The sequence below is a fragment of the Ambystoma mexicanum genome, chromosome 4q (genome assembly GCF_040938575.1).
Source record: "Ambystoma mexicanum isolate Mex_15411 chromosome 4q, UKY_AmexF1_1, whole genome shotgun sequence".
Lineage (NCBI taxonomy): Eukaryota > Metazoa > Chordata > Amphibia > Caudata > Ambystomatidae > Ambystoma > Ambystoma mexicanum.
Genome location: NC_090928.1, coordinates 583,026,807 through 583,046,079, shown reverse-complemented (window position 1 = coordinate 583,046,079; position 19,273 = coordinate 583,026,807). Strand labels below are relative to the sequence as shown.

Below are 19,273 nucleotides of genomic sequence, written 5' to 3'. Positions count from 1 at the left end.
ACACTTCAAATACCAGGGATTGACACCAAGATTCAAAAATTGCTGGGTTTAGCCACAACAAATAAGAAAAAGAGCGGTAAGCCCAGAGATATTAATATTATTGATCTTGACAATGTTAGCCTGACTACAATGACAGGCATAGGTATATGTCCGGAAGATGAAGTGGCTAGCTTGACACCAAACAGTCCATTGCCTTTTATTGACTGCCATTTGGGGCTGTGTCCCCCTATGTACCAATTGTTAGTCCGACTATTAAAAAAAAAAAGGAGCTACAAGTCAGCTTCACAAAACATCTCCATTTTGTTCGGTCAATACATGGAATACAAAAGCTAAATCAAGAAGAAAGGAACAGCAACAAAAAAAAGAAAACAAAAAACATGGCAGTGCAAAATAACATAAGGACATCCGCATTAAAGCTTCCGAGGCCCTTGACTAAGGTGGAGGAATCCATCAATATGTTTACTCAGGAAATCCAGGGGCATTCTTCTCAGCAGCGGTTGGTTCTGTGAATCAGGATGAACATCCAGTAGCTCCTTTGATAGGGAAAAAAGGGAACAGAAAATCACCACCTTTCTAAAACCGCCTTCTCAGGCCCTTCAATGCTATCCTAGACCATCTATAGAATGTTCAATGATACCGAGTAGGGAGGAAGGACTCTTCCTCGAACTGGTCTCGATCCCTGCTGCCATACCACAGAATGAAACTGGGCCAGAGTCTGAAGTTCCCGCGAGAAACACCATAGGTCACCCAGAACATCGAGAACCATCTACTGAGGACTCGGGGCTGATAAACAGGCCTGACACAACATCATTTGGATGGGTAATCACCACTCACATCAACTGCGATTTGATCATGAATAGGAGTATGTTTTTGGACCAGTTTCAAGTAATATCTTTATGGCCTCTTCGTTCCGGTGAAATAGATTACATAGAATTTTCTGACTAAGACCGTAATCTTCTGGTGTGCCACGTCTATTCTAATTTGGTCACCAGACTGGTTTTTGAAGAACAAGCAACGTTAAGATCTCTGGGGTTTGATCTATAAGATGACCAACTCAGGAGAAGTAAAGAGCTTAACAGTTACTTCTAACAAGGGCATGTTCATTAACAGGGAACAACAATCAGATAGAATTTATCATGTAGTCCCCCAGAACGGCAAAGCATCCACAGTTCCAAATATCAAGTCTGCTCAGGACTGGTTGTGGCTGGAGGCTGCTATCAAGAAGTTTGCAAATTCGGGACCAGCTCAACAGCACCTTTAAACTACATACCTTCTCACTAATCTCCTGCAACGTTTGTGGATACAGCAACTTAGCAAAGTCCTCACATTAAACTAACTTTTTTCTGGACAAACACGTTCCACTCTTTCAAGAGACCATGGATGTGACTCCTTTTGATATAGAGGTTTTTTTACCTTCACAAAACCAGCGAGCATAGGTCAGACAGGACGTCAATTGTGAGGCCTTGCAATTGCCATTGCCTTGTGCTTGAAAGCCAAGTTTAAGGAAATAGAGACCAGCCTCGATGGATTATTAGCTGTAGCGTTGTCACTAGAAACACTTAATTTGGACATTCTCGTAATCGCACTGGAATCCAGATCAGTCTTCATAGAACTCCATGCAAGCAGGGTTGACTCAGCTAATCGAACTGACTGGAACAGGGCCACCCCCCTAATCTCATAGGAGGACATTTTGACGCCAGCTGTGCGCAGGGGGCAAGGTTAAACTACAAACAAGCAGATCCTATGGGGAAGCCAGGGTGTAGTATTGCACAAGGTCTTCAATGGGACCGCTTTATGCAAAACTTGGGCCTACACTTGGCTTTAACTTTGAATAGGTTAAAGGAAGGGGAGACTAAGACATGGAGTAGAGGTTCTTCTTCTGCTTGGATAGATCATATTTATACATCTATCTATACTCGTAGTGTAAGGCCTTTGCAATTCACAAGCTAGGATTCCGTGATCATTCAATTCTACATCTCAGTTTAGACTTGCTAATAAATGTTTATATCTCTCCCCCTTCCCTGGTCCTACTCTCCGTTGATATGGGAGGGCTAACAGCGAAGTGGAACCCTAAAACATGCAGTGGTTTCTTGGTCCTTCTAAAAAAATGCAAGGAGACTAGCTGAGGAAAGAGGAGGTAATAATCTGAATCTTTTTAAGAACGATTGATTCAATATCACATCTTATAAAACTTAAAACCACTATCAGAAAAGGGTAAGCTACGATACCAAAATAAACCTCACAGGCATGACAAACATCACTGAGGCTAAGAAACTCAAGAGACAGAGCCTAAGAGATCTATTTAAAGAACATTGGATGATGGACGTACTCGGACAAAGAAAGAAACTAATTTTCCAGAGTTATAAGAATCATGTGAATAACGTGAAGCTGAATCTTTACATTTGAGACAAACAAAATATCCTTGAGAAATTAAATCACTAATACTTCTGAATTCTGGGCCGTGATCAGGAGTAACTTAGGTTTGTCCAAATCAACTACGATATGCTCAATATCTGAACATACCTGGCTAACCAACTATTCAAACAAGTTTACCTATTCAGATAGGGTATTCTGTGAGGATATTCGGTTGACTGGACCATCTGGAGTACTGTCCATGGAGGGGGGGCTGAAGAGCATTTCCTTTGAGCCATTTCGGCAGCTAAGCCATCTAGAGCACCTCGACCGGATGGTTTGGTGTCTGTGCTGATAAAGAGTGACCCTCATGATTGAGTGGGGACATTGTTTTGTCCATTTCCTCCCCCCATGTGGCACAAATCATTCATACCTATTCATAAAAAAGGTCTCAATCAACAACCTGAACTTTAGGCCAACATCACTCTTGGACGCAGATAGCTAAATATTTTCCACCTTGCTTTTGAAAGATTTGAATCACTCGTTAACTCATATGGGAGTGCTAAACCGTTTCCAGGTGAGCTGCAGACCAGGCATAGGCACAATATTAAATGCCACCATTATGGGTCACTTATTGAATCTGTTGAAAAGGGAGCAACTACTACCATCTACATGGCCTCACTTGATCCGAGTAAGGCATTCAACAGAGTATTCTCGATCATGTTGCTTGAATGGTTAGTACCCGTGAAGTTAGTCCAACTAATGGCTAGTATGCATAAGAAAACGACTAGTACGATCAGGCAGACAAAGAGGGTAGTCAGGCCCAGTACAGACGTTTGTGGGCCTTAGACAGTTGCGTTCTGGCACCTACCCTCTAACGTTTATATTAGCGACATAGAAAAAATATGGCCAGAGGCAATTACTTTCGCAGTCAATTTGGGGAATGTAAAACTGAACTGTTTGGCATGTGCCGACAACTTGGTTTTCTTTGATAAAACTGCCTTGGGGCTACCAAGAAAGCTAAACTTGTTCTTCAACTACTCTGTCGAGAACAACCTCCTGATCAACGGGGAGATGTCTATTGTCATTTTTTTCAACTAAAACCAAACCCAAAGTGATGCTCTGGAAGGTGGGTGAACAAAGTCTCATGAGGGTATCTTTTATTCATTACTTCGGATACAACCTCTCGAATACTCGATCCTTGTCAGTATGTAAGATCAAGCTTGGAGCGAAATCTAGACCCTTGATTTGTCAGATGAAAAGGAAAAATCTACATCTTTGTAAATTCACCCTCATTCCTTTATTCAAATTTTATTTAGTTAAAGCGGAGCCCTCAATGTTGTACGGCTTAGATACGACAACCCTTGATTTAGGCCTATACTTGATCATACAGGGACTAGTCTGGAAGGAGACCTTAGGCTTGTCTAAATCAGTCCCAAATGCCATTATCGGACATGAGCTGTTTCAATGGAGGCAATTGTCCAATTGGGCAAACATGATCTGCCCTCCAGATAACTACCTGTATGTGGATTTGGGAGAACTATTACCAAACCAGTCCCTTGAGCCATTAAATGTGTTCAGGGTTCAATATGAAAACAATTCTGTATAACATCAATTCCTCTGTGGAGAAATTAACTTCAAGACCATCTTAAAAAACCTTACACGATGGACTTGTGTACTACAATTGATTGTTTGGCGAGTTACAAAACTTACAGTGAATATGCAAAGTTCCCCAGGAAAAAGGAGGTCTTGCCAATATGGGTCTACGTATTTCCATGCAATAAAATTCAAAGTCTATACTTGCGCTTTTAGACTTAACCAACTGCTGACAAGTGAGCGTGTGGTCAGTTGTAAGTCTTGAGGTTGGGCAAACTCTGTAGACTATGCAATTGTGTGTTTATTCCAGAGACCTTAAAGCACTTCACTTTAGAATATAAGAAAGTCACCGACATTAGACTCCAACACTTTAGATCTGTAGTTCCCAAAGAGACCAACAGCTTGGGGCAGTCATTCTGGGCTAAGCGTATGTGGGGAAGATAATATCGCTTATACTGGCCCCTCGTGGCTTTCTTGTGGACACATTTAAGCGAATTGATGAACATTCTCAGGGTTAATCCCTGAAGAGCGAGTGCAATGCTAACTGTATGTAGACTTAAAAGTAAAGCTACACACGTGAAGAGGGAGAGTATATCTCAACGTCTCCATTGTCCCAAGCTTATCCCAATATTACTGATTGACTGGGCTCGGATTTGATTGACCCACCAACGTTGGACAGGGTAGATATCATTTTTATTTTTTCTCTTTATCTTGGTGCTTTTATATGTAATTATTAGACTTTAAGAAACTGTATATATTTCTATTTGGAAAAGTATTCATTTGTATTTTGTAAAATTGGCTCCATTCAAAAACCAAAACAATAAAATAAATAAAGTTGTAGGTAGGAAATCTGTTATTTTAAATGTTATACTCTTATTGTCTGTGGTAAGGGTTTACATTTATGCAAATGATTCAGGATTAGAAACTTGGCCTCTGGATGTTGGCTTCACTCATGGTAGAATGCCTGGCTATATGGTTTTATAGATTTAGTTTGAGATATGGGCCCAGGGGATTGTATCATGCAATTCAAAATGGGTTTATCAAACTGAATGTATTCCAAATTAGTGATCCTCAGAGAGTAGCTCAATCAGAACCAGAACGCTGACTTCACATATATGCTTTGTACTTCAAATAAAATAGAAATGGTCACTGCACAATATTTTTGAATTGCTCAAATGCCAGTCACAGGTTCCCTCAAATTGACTATAGGCAATATTGCCACTTTGTGTGGATGATTTTAAGAGCTTTGTGTAGAGGACGGGGGACTGTTCACTTACTGTTCTAACTTTCACCAGTCAAAGACCCCCCCATCACTTGGATGCCTTAATCACTTTACCACCAGCACTAAAATAAGCATGTAAGCCAAAAATAAAGGACGGTGGTTGAGAAAATTAGAGCCTATGTACCATGAGTAGCAGACAAAAAATAATATTGTCTTTGCTCTTAAACCAGGCATTCAACTTAAGTCTGGCCCATATTCCAAACTATTGAAAACTGGTTTCAAAGCACTGATATGGAGGAGTTGGAACTGGAGACTCCTTTAAAAATCTAGGAAAGCAGAAGGAAAGAAAATTAAAAATTGAGCATCAACTATGTAATCATTACCTGAGGTACACTGCGTGGCTGCCTTGCATCTAGCCCCAATTCCAACTGCATTTTCATTTGGTATTACCAGTTGGATCCAATAACTGAAAAACAATGGGTACAGTCAGAAGGCCAATGGTGGTCCTGGAGGTGAGAGGGGGTGTTCTCCCCTTGAAGCCCATTCTTAACTTTCTCTACTGTGCCCTTTCTTCAATACACCTGTTCCTCCCCCTTCTCCCTCACCAGCCCAGACTGCTTTCTTCATCCATTCTCCTATTATCTCATCCTCCCACTTGCCCTGTTTCACTCTTCCCTCTCACCCCCTCAAATGAGGTCCTTTATCTCTCCTTGCTGCACACTTGAATCTCTCATCACCCTCCAGTTTGGCCCATTTCACTTGCTTGCCCACCTGCCCATTTTTGTCTCTTGTCCCTCTATTCCTCCCATTCTGTTTTTTGATCACACTATGTGTTTCTTCCATTTCCCTCACTCCTGTCGTATATGCTCTCCAACTCCTATGCACACATTCTTTCTCTCTTCCCCTTCCATTCTGTCCATCTTGTTCAGTCTTTTCTTTCACTATAACCATCATATTTTCTCCCCCTCCCTCCCTACCCAGGCCAATACTAAAGGTTGCAATAGGTTGCCTGCTGTAGCAGTGGTTATCTGGCCTAAAGCCATGTCTAGTAATACCATAATACCCTGGTCCATGATGGTTGAAGGCTGGTGGGCGCTCTATGAATTGGGCAGCTGCCAAAAGAATTTGGTCAACACCACAATTAACTATGTCTCTGCCATTTCCTGTCTTTGATCATTTATATGGATCAATTAATTCAAACGCAATTATTATTCTGTTTTTAGTAGGAGAGGTACAAAAACAGTTGCACCGTACATCTGTTATTTTCTTTTCTCACTGTTCACTAGGCGGTCTCGACATTTGTGCCTTTGTTAAAGTTGTGAATTCGACACACAAGGGAGTTCATGATTCCTGGCCTCAGCATTCCATCTGCCCAGCTAACGCAGCTAACTAAAAACCCAAGGTGTGAGGGAGTGAATACAATTGTGATAAGACACGCACAGACACACAAAGAATCCCTGTTAGCTTTTATATATATGCTGTTACATCATAAGATGGAGGGAAAAATATACATTCTCCTTCATTCGTGAAAGCCTTCATAGGTGGTGGCTGGAACGTGAAATAGAACCGATAAATATTCTTAAGTATAGAAGGTTTCAGGTTGCATTGATATTCATAGCAACATCAGAGGGCTTATTACAACTAATAAATGATTTTTAACATTTCGTTTACGCACAAGGGAGTGGAGGATTTGGTTGGGGCAAAGCAGCGTTCCATATTTTAAGGGATAACTGCTATGATGACATTTTGCCTACCAAAATACAATGATGTGGTGGAGTGTGCTCATGCATGCAGTTATCTGACCTACAGGGATGCCAAGTCCTACGAGAAGTTCTGTTTGAAGTTCTAGATAAGCTTTGTTTATGGATGAAGAACATTTTTATTTTATTTAACATTTATAAAGCACTCACACAGCCCACAGGCATCGAGGCGCTGTTACAGGAATTGTTTGTTTTTCTTAGTTGCGTATTTATAACGCGCGTAAACACCCAGCCAGAGGTTTTTAAGCGCGGACCCGGGGATCGAACCTGTTGTTGCTTCGTGTCGTCTTGCTTCCAAGAGGCGCACGCTGCCGCTGAGCTATCCTCCCGGGACACAGGTTTGTGTCTTCGAGGGCACTATAAGCAATTCAGTGGATTCTTCAGAAACGCATCAACAATCCTTGCGAATGGTCAACTGCTCATCCTGATGATGCGAGACCAACAAAAAGCAGCTTTGTCCGCTCATTGGTTCAGTGATTTTAAGCAAAGCAATCCAAATATAACTGAAATGCTGATGAGCTGACTAATGTTAGAAGAAATAAATGAAAAAATACATCACATCTTGCCATCGCCGATGTGGGAGTAAGGACAGAAAATTGTTCTTGTGTCTCGGTTTCGGAGATAACCAAATTTTGGGCTTTCAACAAAATGCCACGAAGCATTACCCGAGGACAACAGGAGGACAGTGAAACCCCTTAGACATATTCCGACACATTCACAGCAGTATACCAGACTGTTTTCCATTAGTCTTAGCCATTCTTTGAAATGAATTTGTAAAAAATAAAAATAAATGATCAGTTAAGGATCGTTTACTTGTGCAGAAAGAGAATTGCCCGGTGTTCGTGATATGCATTGCCTGCTACTACTGAACATTGGTCTATTTTTGCAATGACATGTTATTACAAATACTTAAATTAATGGGTGGACTGCCATTTAAGAACTGGTATCTCAGAAATAAACCATTGTATTGAAAAGTGTGAAAGGCCGCATTGAAGACGACAGAATCTGCCGCCTTTGCTTGTCCACGTGTGATGGCATACATCTGTCGAGTATGATATTCTCCAGCAGATGCAATTGGCTGCAGTTTTTGCCACGAAAGCAGTCCAAGTTCACTTGCCAGGTCTGACTGTTAAAGATGGCTGTGGCGAACAAGGGTGGGGGCTGGGGGAGGGTGGTGTGCAGTGTTAAAGACAGCGAAATGCAAGTCATGCCCCATAGCAAACAAAGTTGTAATACACCCCTATGAGGTGGGGAGTAGGTGTGGCGTACAGAATAATGACTCGGACCAGAGGACAGGCGTACAGTAGGACTTGTATTCAACTTAAAGAATACGTCTCACTGACCCCTTTGCTATTTGGGGAAGTTCCTTACCTAACAAACTAAAACCAAGGGTGCTCGTCAATATTAGGCAAAATAATAAATCTGGTCCCATGTCTAAATGCTTACTTCTAAACTAGCCCCACCACTTAATAAAACAACTTAAAAAGGTAAATACAGGCTGCCGCCAGTGTTCTTTATTCTGCAGTCTCTCATATCTCCTGGAATCTCTCCTAGTTTCGGATCTTCGTTTATCCAACAGTATACAGATCTCCTGATCCTATCAGTTTGTGTCCATCTTGTCAAAGTTCCAAATAAAGAAAGTGTTCTCCTCAAGTCAATAACAACCTTATCTGAAGGATCACAGATGCAGATATTTCTTTAAGTTTCCTCCACCGACTACATGGACCTCTTCCCATGAGATTTCAGTGTTGTTCAATCATAGGTTACCCTTGGGATGGTTTACGGTTTTTAAAAGGCCCTCCTCGCTCCCTCGATTCTCTTGTTCCCACAGACTCACTTGATTCATAGGGGTATCATTTCTTAGAGCGACTTTGAGCCATTTCCCTGGTTCCCAGGTTTGGGCTTCGAGGGCTCCTGTAACCACTCTTCTCATTAATGTCGTTCTCCTTCTATGGGCCTGGTTGCGTCTTGAATGGATCCATTGTCTCAATTCTTTCTCCCGGTCTGGTCTCTATGCACCCCTTTACTGTGAGCAACCCGCGTACCTTCTCTGTGGCAGGTACTGCTCACTCCAGTGAGGATGCTTCAACCCAGTGACGCTGGTGTTCCCTCCAGCTCCCAAGCGTCCTCCCCTGAGTGCAAGCGGGAAGGTTTCTTCACTCGCCACCATATTGCGCTCTCCCCGGTTCTGTGTGGTGCGAGCAGTTGACTAGTTTCTATCTTGCTCACCGGGTTCAGCTTTGTTTCTTGGGCTCCATGCCCACCACGTCCTCTGCATCACCCACTCTGCACAGTCTTGTCAGCCATGTTTCTCATTCGCCTTGGCTTCTTCAGTTTTCTTCAGTGTTTATTAGGGCGCGATTGGGTCGCAGGATATGGGTCTTGGAGTTTTTCAACTACTTCACAGTACATTAGCTGCTACTCCAAGCACAGTTCTGCACCACATGTTTTAATGCCAGCTGAACTAATACTGCCCAAGCTAAATCTTCAATAACCCATTAAACAGTAGCAAGAATACATTGAGTAGTCCATTTGTACCAGGCCATTTTTCATGGAAAAATCTAGCGAACCGAAAATAAAACGTTTCCAAATACATGAGAATATGTTGAACATAGTCATAGGTCAAAATTAACATCTTGTCCACGTTTGTGAACAGAGAGGCAGAGATATAATAGATACACGGGATAATCCAGGCCAGATGTTGTGTTACATGAAAAGAGATAGTCATCAATATCACCATCGATCAACACCCCAAAATACTCACCTCCTCCGCAAAGTTTTTGGTGGTTTCCAACATCAGGTCATCATCTGTGGCCTACAAGGAAAGTAAAATAAAATCTAAAATTTGCATATATCATAAAACGGCTTCAGAAACAATTGTAAAATATCACTTCCCTCAGACCCTTTTGTACACATTTGCCTTCTACTGGGAATAAAAAATACTTCTATGAAAAAATATCCTTCAAGGAGGAACTCTGGTAGGATAATTCACTGAGAAAGGACCAAAGACGGAACTTGCCTGGCTCCCTAGGGATAGAGGCACTTCCTTTTCACAAGGCAGCATTTAGGTTTGTGATTCAAGTGTTTTCTCACACATTTTGGATCCTTCCTGCCCCAAAATAGGCTAGCAAGAAGCCTCAAGTGCAAGGCCACTTCAGAAACCATGATATACAAGTGAAATGTAGAAATGATGTCACAATGTAATTTAGGATCTTCATATGCTTTTTTTGTGATATTTGAGCCACATTCCTACGTGAGCTTTTTACACAATGGCAAATACCAGCCATAGAAATTCCAAAAGTGAAACAGCCTAAACGAGAGAAGACTTTCCCTGACAAGGAAAGAAGAGTATAACTTTCAGCTCTTGATGGACAGAACTACACACCAAAACATATCCTAGTTTAATTTACAAAACGACATGGATGATGTAAAGATAAATCGGTTTCAAAGACCTGCATATTAAATTACAACACCAAGAAAAGGCAGCAGTGTGGACATAATTCAACCAGTCCTTTCCAATGTCCAGAACGGGTGGAGTATGTTCTTCAAGAGGTAAGGGTACAACACATTGAACCAGGCCCGGCCCACCATCTTTGAGAAACAAAACTTTCTCAACCTTGGCTTTCTTCCCTACTTTGTTCACCCTTGCGCAAGGCTGAACGTCGTCGGAAGTAGTCCTGTGCTACAGAAGAGCTACTTGCTTTATCCTCTTTCATCCTACAATGCTTTGGTTTTATCTACTAAGAAACAGTATTTTCCTTCTCTTACTCAATCCCATCATCCTTGTCTTTTTCAATTAATAACTTCTTTACTTTCTCTCACGCTCAGTTGACTTCCAGGTGTATTTAGGTCCCTTCCTGGAACAGAGGGGAAGTTTCCATTGGTTCTGGTTCACAAAAAGAGGTAGCAACAAACCCTGGTCAGGGACCAAGCCATCCACTTTAAAGGGGCCCTGTACATGATTACCCTATTCAGTTCCCATAGAACTTAAACAATAACTGAGGTAGAATTAAATCCTACCTTGTAATCAGACGAGGGGTGCGGGGGGAGGTCATGCCCAATGGGATCTCGCTTGCCCTGTCCCCTAGTGAGGGTATTGCCTAGCAGGCTCACCTTCCTATTCTCCAAAGGTGGTGGCTGCCCCTTGGGAAGAAGGGACTGATTTGTCCCAATATACTGCACACTGAAATGTATACATTATATATTGAGATGGCCATATGATATACTGAAATATAGCCAATGAGACGCATTTATTGAATAATGAGATTTATATAGTGTATATTAGTACCCGGCGAGGAGGGAGTGGAGGGGGGACCGGCTGCTTCCCAGCCAATGGAGGCGCTCAGAATGCAGGCATTACCACATGGTGATCCTGCTGGCCTGAGCCTCCTCAGGGCCGGCGGCCGCCATCTTCACTTGCCAGGGAATCCGATACGAATACCCACCCAACCCGAATTCCCTTCCCGCCCTCCCACCACCACTTACCTTCTTTTTTTCCCCCCATTTGGAGAGCAGATGCGCTGGGAACACTTCAGTCCCCAGCGCGTCTGCTCCCGATCTGCGACAGGCCATCATGGAAAGGGAGAAGGGACTATGCTCGGGCCTGTAACTATGGGTTCCGGGGGCATTACCGTAGCTGGTAATGACCCGCAGTCTCGGGGCTTATTGCCACAGTGAAATGCATACATTTATTCAAATATATGCACTGTATGGGGATATACAAATGTTGTACATAATTGAGCTGTATATACACAGTATACCAAGATACATACATCACAGATTGAAACAAATACACTGTACTCATCGTATATGGTGATGTATATACTGTATATTGAGAGGCATATATTATATTTAAATGAAAACACATAGGTACATGAGATACGGCTAACGCTGTATGCTAGTCTTTTGCTCTACTATTTCATTCGCCCACAAGTTTCGTTTCCTTTTACAACACCGGTGTTTCCGGTCTTGCAGCGTGCGACTGGGTGCTACCCACCCGCAATCGTGCTACTTTGTAGCATTTAGTTTTAAATGTGATCATTTTAATCTTCTCTGCTTTTCATTTTATTGCCTTGGATGCCATTTGCAGAAGGTGCCTGGCCTCCTTCCTACACCGAGACTCAGCAGATCGGTCTTTCTGACTCACACTCACCTAGTTGGGGGAAGTCGGTCCGCTCTGCCTAATTGCAGTGAAAGTGCATTGGCAGCAAAAGAGCCTCAAGGCTCCAGTAATATTGGTTCTTGCTTATGTGTCGCCCTAGCAGACAGCGCAGTGGGAAAGAGAACCTAGCGCCAAAGTTAAGCCTATCTGGGCCAGTCAGGGCTAAGGAAGGATCCGAGGGGTCACAGGGTCCTGCCGGTAAATACTATTCAAGGGACTCCCTACTTAAATTACAACCTGTAGGCACTTTTTTGCACCATAATTTCGTGGCTACTCTCTCAGGATATGAGCCCCCGCTGCATGTACAGAGGACATCCTACTACACTCCTTTCTACTTAAGACACAGTCCCTGCCTGCTCATGTAATGTTTATTCATGAACTTTTGTCGGCAGGGCATGGGATGTAGGATCCATGACAGAAACATTGCTGCCAGAGGCATCTGTCCCTGCTCTTGCGCTGGTCCTCCCAGCCGACTATAACATTATTCATTTTGATTGTGTATCCCTCCACCCTGGTGGGTGGTTGCGGTCCTTTTTAGAACTACCCTTCCGTTCCTGGCGATCCCGTTGGACCATAAATTGCAGATTGAAGCATTATGAGTTCGGCATACGGTATCAGCTTCTAGGTTCTGGCATTTTCTACTCATCTATCGGCCCCCTGGTCCATTTGCAACTTTTCTGAACCCGTTCTTGGACCTGGTGGCTGCTATTTAGACCAAATATGCAAACCTGGTTGTGCTGGGAGAATTTAATTTGAGACTAAATCGCCCTCTTCTACCAGCTCTATCCCAGTTCTGTGAAGCGCTGCTGGATTTAGGTCTCTAACAACACATTTCCGAGCCCACTCATGCCCACAGGGGGATACTGGACCGGGTTTATTCAGCGGTTGACAGCATTACTGTCCCTGTGGTCAAGCAAGTGATCTGGGCGGACCATAGTCTTATCTCCTTTAAGGTAAGGCAGCTTGCAGTACCTATTGGACAAATGTAGGTGTCTTGGCAACCTTGATTTGTCATCCCTCTCACTGATTTTTAAAGATGTGGCCGATCAAGTAGCCCCTCTGAAACTGGGGCAAGATCGGAGGGCCTCTTCTGAGCCATGGGTCACTGACCAATTGAAAGCCTCCCGCCTGCTTGTGAGTCAGGCAGAGCAGAAACGGTGACACTCTTATGGCCTGGCTGAGAACGCCATGCGGCGATCGACCACCAAAAGCGATCATCAAGATATCTTGGTGGCCAAACAGGCGTTCTTTAGTCAGATATGCAGGCCTCCCTCTTTAACTTAAAATTGTATTGCAGCACTCTCCAATTACTTGTTAGCCACTCTCAAGCCTAACTTGCGCTTTGTTCTCCTAGGAGATTTTAATTCTTGGTTGGGACATGTAGACTAAGTTTTGGCAGCAGATTTAGAGCAGGCCCTTTCAGATTTAGGATTTGAGCAAAAAATGTACGCTCCTATTCACCTTCTGGGTCATACCTTGGACTGGTTTCAACATCTAATGTTATCAGCTAAGACTATCAGGTCCTACCCTGGGTCCAATCATGCATTTGTGCATTTTTCCATTCCATCAGTTTTTCCTACGAAATTGAATAGTAGCTTGTGTGCCACTTTGGCTCGGAATAGGAAGCATCTTATTCGAGAAACAATAGAACCTCTTCTTGATCGAGATCTTAATTTTACTGACTCTGACCCAGTGGCATCAATGTCTCATTGTCTGGGAGCCAACCTGGAAGTTATTACTAACTCACTTGCCCCCCTGAAACTGAGAAAAAACATTGAGGGTAAGAAAAGTAAACCATGGTTTTCGGCGTATCTTCAAAAACTAAAGTCTTCCACCTTTAAGCGATTTTATGCCTGAAAAGCAAATCCTTGGGCCACATCGTTGGCTGCCTACAAAAAGTTGCTAAATCTTATAAATCGGCGATTGTGGAGGCGAAGAAAAATTTCCATAACTCTAGAATTCAGAACGCTAATTGTGAGGTTACTTAAAATATTGAAGGAACAAGAGAACACCCCGCAGCCTTTAGCACACTCTTATAAAGGATGCTTCCTGGTGTCAGGAAATTCAAGATGCAATGCAAAATATGTTAAAAAGGTATTAGGTCGGACATTGCTTGTAAAAAAGACCAATTACCCTCAGTACCTACTAATAGCGGGATGAGTCTTTCGTCAGAAGTTCCTCGATCCCCCTTTTTAACTTTCACGCGATTACGGTTGTTGAACTGAAGAAGGTGGTGGAGCAACTGAAGGCCACCAGATGCAAGGGTGATCCTTGTTCCTCCATTATAATCAAATCATGCCCCCCCCCACTCTTCTGGAGGCATTTGTAAATTTGTGAACTCCTCTTTGCATGAGAGTTATGTTCCAGTTGATAAAAAAAAAAAAACAAGCCTGGGTTACTCCCATCCTGAAAAAACCTGGACTGGCTACTGATGTGCCGCTTAATTATAGGCCTATAGCAAACATGCCTTTTTTATTGAAAATTCTTGATTGTGTTGCTTATAATAAGATCTCACAACACTTGTACCACATCTTAAATCGCTACCAAGCGGGCTTCAGACAAGGGTTCGGAACAGAGGTCTCATTCTTGGAACTAATGTTAGGCTGCTGGAGCGTACTGACAAAGGCTCATCCTCCCTCTTAACTTTGCTCGACTTGCCCGCCGCATTTGATTTGGTTGACCACGCCATCCTGATTAACAGAATGGCAGATGGGGCCTATTTTTCTCCTTCTGTGGCTCAATGATTGTTTCCTTTCTGGAAGATAGACAAAGTAGGGTCTGGGGGGCGTGGCTTACCAGCCATGGGTTAAGACGCGTTTCCTTGAGGCTCCTGCTGATCCTGTGCACATATGCGTAGAAGGGTGCACATGAAATGCTGATGAGGTACTGCCAGGTGAATAAGCGAGGAACGCTGCGCTTGCATTCTTGTTGAGGACTGTTGTGTGAAATAGAAGCTATGAGAGAAAGAAATGCAGAGAGATACAGTGAATGCACAGACAAAATGGCATCCAATCTCTGAACAAAGGAAAATGCCAGCGAGTCACAGAAGATCAATAGTGACTATACCACACAGACTGGTGAAAGACCTGCACAGACAAGAATAGTGGCATGCAAGCTGTCCCCAATCGCAGTGTAAGCTGCCGGAGGAACACGAGCAGGGTGGAGGATCGAGCCCTGGCAGAGAGTGCAACTCAGTGAACGAGTGGGATTAGATCCCTGCGTGACGGCAGAGTCGATTGAAGGTTGGTGGGGGCGTCACAGCAAGAGGCCCGCATGTGCAGCTATACATGGGAAGATAAGAAGACACTGCAACAAGGGGCCCGCCCTTGCGTGTGAATACAGGCAGAGAGGGGCGTACAAGCAACGCGGAACGGACAGCTATAACCCAATAACTATTGTAGCTGGTCCGTCAGCTGATCGAGACATTGCGTAGTGCAGCAGATCGGCAAAGACAGCTGCAAAAGACCCGAAGTGTCACGCTCAGGGAAGTGGTTACACTGGCCTCTACATAATGCAACAGTAACTAGTGCAAGTCGGCACAGCCCACACCTTTGGTAAGTGGAAATTGGCTAGACATCAGACCTAGCACATGAAAGTGGGTACAAGGGTCCTTTATACAGCCACAGTAACTATTGTGAGAAGGATTAGCCTGAGTCTCTGAAGAAGGGAACCTACTAGGCTACATATCATACAGAATCCGAAGTGCATGGGCACTCGGTAACTTCACAACACCAAGCAGAATGGAAGAACAAGGAAATCAGACCCGCAGATAACACAGGAAAGGAGGAATTCCGCAGCGAAGCATTTACAGATTGTTACAAGGATTACACCCCAATGGTAGACACTGTGTTGGTGTTTCAAGGGAGGGGGGGCCAACATAGCCTAATTAGACCCTGCTGCAGAACAGGAAAGATAATTGCACATAAGCCCAGCACAGGAGCCTACACGTGGAGGTTGCCTGAAGATTCCTGGCCCAAAGCAGGAGCTGGTACAAGTCCAGTTAATACACGGCCAAAGGGTTCGAGAACTCCGACTGGGACCAAGACAAGGGGGGCACCCGAAGCCAACACCAGAGGTGGGCAGTGGGGGAGTGTACCGCTGCGGAGGACTGCTATGATGGAAGTGGTGCTGCGTGAAATTAAAGCACCACTGGGTGCTGAAGCGGTAGATGAGCCGATAAGAAGTCACAACACCACAAGAGGTAGTTGACATTGCAAGAGGTGCACAATAATAGCTGTAGGACTACTAGAACAGTGTTTCCCCAGTGGAAGCTTCTGGTTTCAATAGGCACGCGAGCACAGTTGACTCGGCTACAAGACTGGAACTCATGAGAAGAAGTGGTAAATCCCCACGAGAGCTGGCTGTATGTGAGGGTGAGAACAGGGATCACTGCTAGAACAGTCGGCTCCCTGAAGTGCAGAGCAACTCTGATAAAAGGTGGACGGGGATACAACAGGGCCGCCAACGAAGGGAGGAGGAAGATCATACCGGACACCAAGTAAGGAGTTCCATTGAGGCACACAAAAATCTGCGAAACTAATGGAAGCAAGCATGGCATCTAAATCGAGTAAATCCAAGGGGAAACAGTCAATAGACATCTTTGCCAAATCAACTGAAATAGAGGTAATAACAAAAATGATGGGGCAGAGCACACAAGGAGGAGAAACCCCAATGCGTAGTGAACAACAGATCCTGGAAGCCATCGCTGAGTTAAAGTCATCATTAGAATTCAAAATTGATGCCGTCAGTGTGGATGTTAACCTCCGGAGACAAGATGTTAGGGCGTTGGCCGAACACAAAGGAGTGATAGAAAGAGAGGTGAAGGCGAACGCGAGTACATGCACCACTAGCACTAAGGAAGTTCCCACATTGCAACAACAAGAGCGCGACCTGGAGGCCAGAGCGAAGGAGGCGGAAGGACATGCGGGCAGGAATAATGTACGCATTGTAGGGCTCCCGGAAGGGGAGGAGGGTTCACACCCGACGAATTACATCGAAAACATGCTGCCGCAAGAGATAGGTGTTGGGGTGCTCACTCAAGGGTTCACGGTGGAAAGAGCGCACAGATCCCGGACCAGAAGGCCACCACCTGGGGCCCCTCCGAGGCCAATCATTGCTAAGATATTGAACTACAAAGACAGGGAGAAGATCCTGCAGTACTCTTGCAAGGGGGGGAAGGGGGGGAACGTTAAGCAGAGCATCCGCGTTCAGCACGGCGTGCCCGGATTACACTTTCCTGGTGCAGAAGCAACGTCTGAGTTATGTTTTGGTTAAAAGAAGATTGTGCGAGGCGAACCTTAAATATATGTTGCTATACCCAGCGAAATTGAAAGTTTTGTACAAAGACAGGGCACTTTTCTTCAAGAATCTGGAGGATGGGACAAAATGGCTGAACACAATGAATTGCCCAGCGGGTAGCGGATGACCAGACGGAGAGCGGAATGGATAAGTGACCCTGTATTTCTTCTACAATGCACTTTTGGACAGAGCAGAAGCTATGGTGTAATGACTAGATTAATATCATTGACCCGGGTACAGAAGCATAATCCAGAAAAGTGGAACCTTGAATAATGTGAACACATATATGTTTAAGTACTTAAATAATTGCGCATCATACTGTGGGCAAAATGCAGGAGACACAGGTGCTGCTCCATCATACGCAGCACCAGGAGACAGTAAACTAACTACTGGGCGTGATAGCGTTAGGATACTGGTAGTGCAGTATCCTCCTGCTGTGCTCGGAGTACCGGCAGTTGACCGAGAAAAGAACGAGATGCAGGGATGCCTGAGATCCAGGGATGAGCTGGGCAGAAGTTGGGGAAGAGGGAGGGTTGGGAGTTGAGGGGAATTCATGGGAGGGGGGCCTACACTGACGCACAGAGAAGGGTGAGGGGGGTATGGAATGGAAGAAGATTAAAATGGTTGACGAATATGGGTGATCTTAGAATTATGACCTGGAACTAGAGTGTTGAACAGTTATATAAAGAGGAATCGGGTCACGAAATATCTTAAACGCAAAAAATAGATATTGCGCTCCTACAGCAGACTCTCCTTACCAGCATCAAACTGAACACGCGAACATAAAAATGGAGTGGGACAACAGTGGATTCGGCTTATTCGGCGTATGCTAGAGGAGTCCTGATCTGGGTTGCGCCAAAGGTGGTAGACAAAGATGGTAGGATGGCCATTATTAAGGGCCTTGTTAAAAGTAAAGAAATGTTTCATAAATATGTATGCCCCGAATCAGGACACCGCCTCTTATTTTAAATCACTATATCCTAAAATCAGTCCGCATAGAGACTGTGATATGGGGAGGAGATTTTAATTGTACGTTAGATGCAAACAAAAGATTGGTCAGATGATAAATATGCTTCCCCGACCCCACCTGCCAAAGCGTTAAATGCGCTGTTGCACACACTAAAACTAGCAGATGTATGGAGAGCATTGTACCCACGAGACCGAGTGTTTCCGCATTACTTTGCCCCGCAGAATCTATATACGAGGCTAGACTGTTTGTTGAAGAGGAGGCACTACACAAGTTCACACATGCTGAATATAAAGCAAGAGTCCCGTCAGACCATGCCCCGCTGGTTACCAAATGACAATATTACCACACAGAGCCAAAATCCCGACTTGGAGATTCAGGGTCTGAGCTCTGAAGATTGCCAGGTACTGCGAACACATGAGGGCTGAAGTGCAGGACTATTTTAAGCACAACACCGGCAGTGTAGACTCGGCCGGTACACCTTGGGAGGCTTTTAAGGTAGTAGTAAGGGGAGCGGCGATGGCCAAATCTAAGGGGATGCAAGAGGGACTATTGCGAGGGTTACAAAAGGCAGAGGGGAAATTGGAAACTAATGTGGTCCGTTAACGGATCGCGAGAGGAGGCTGAGGAGGTGTCCCGCCTTCAGCAAGAATGTAAAGAATATTGGGAAAGTTTAGGTAAACTAAGCTACAAGCAATACATAGAGTGCCAACATGCAGAAGGGGACAAACATGGCAGAATGCTGGCCAACCAATCCGGGCAGTGCAAGGGATGGACGGGAATCTGAGAAACCCAGGAAAAGGTGAACAAGTGTTTTTATGATTACAATAGGAACCTGTATAAGGAATCCTAAGAGGAGAGGGTGGACATACTAGAAATGCTGACAGAGATAAATCTCCCTAAATAAAGTGAAGAAG

At 44.2% G+C, this 19,273-nt stretch overlaps 1 protein-coding gene across 1 annotated transcript in view; it reads right to left on the bottom strand.

The window, feature by feature from the left end:
* MTHFD1L (methylenetetrahydrofolate dehydrogenase (NADP+ dependent) 1 like) overlaps positions 1 to 19,273 on the bottom strand; it is a 2,103,853-nt gene that overhangs the window by 1,883,753 nt on the left and 200,827 nt on the right. The window contains exon 3 of the mRNA XM_069608130.1: positions 9,695 to 9,745. Coding sequence (XP_069464231.1) covers positions 9,695 to 9,745 — 51 coding nt within the window. The remainder of the gene's footprint in view (positions 1 to 9,694; positions 9,746 to 19,273) is intronic.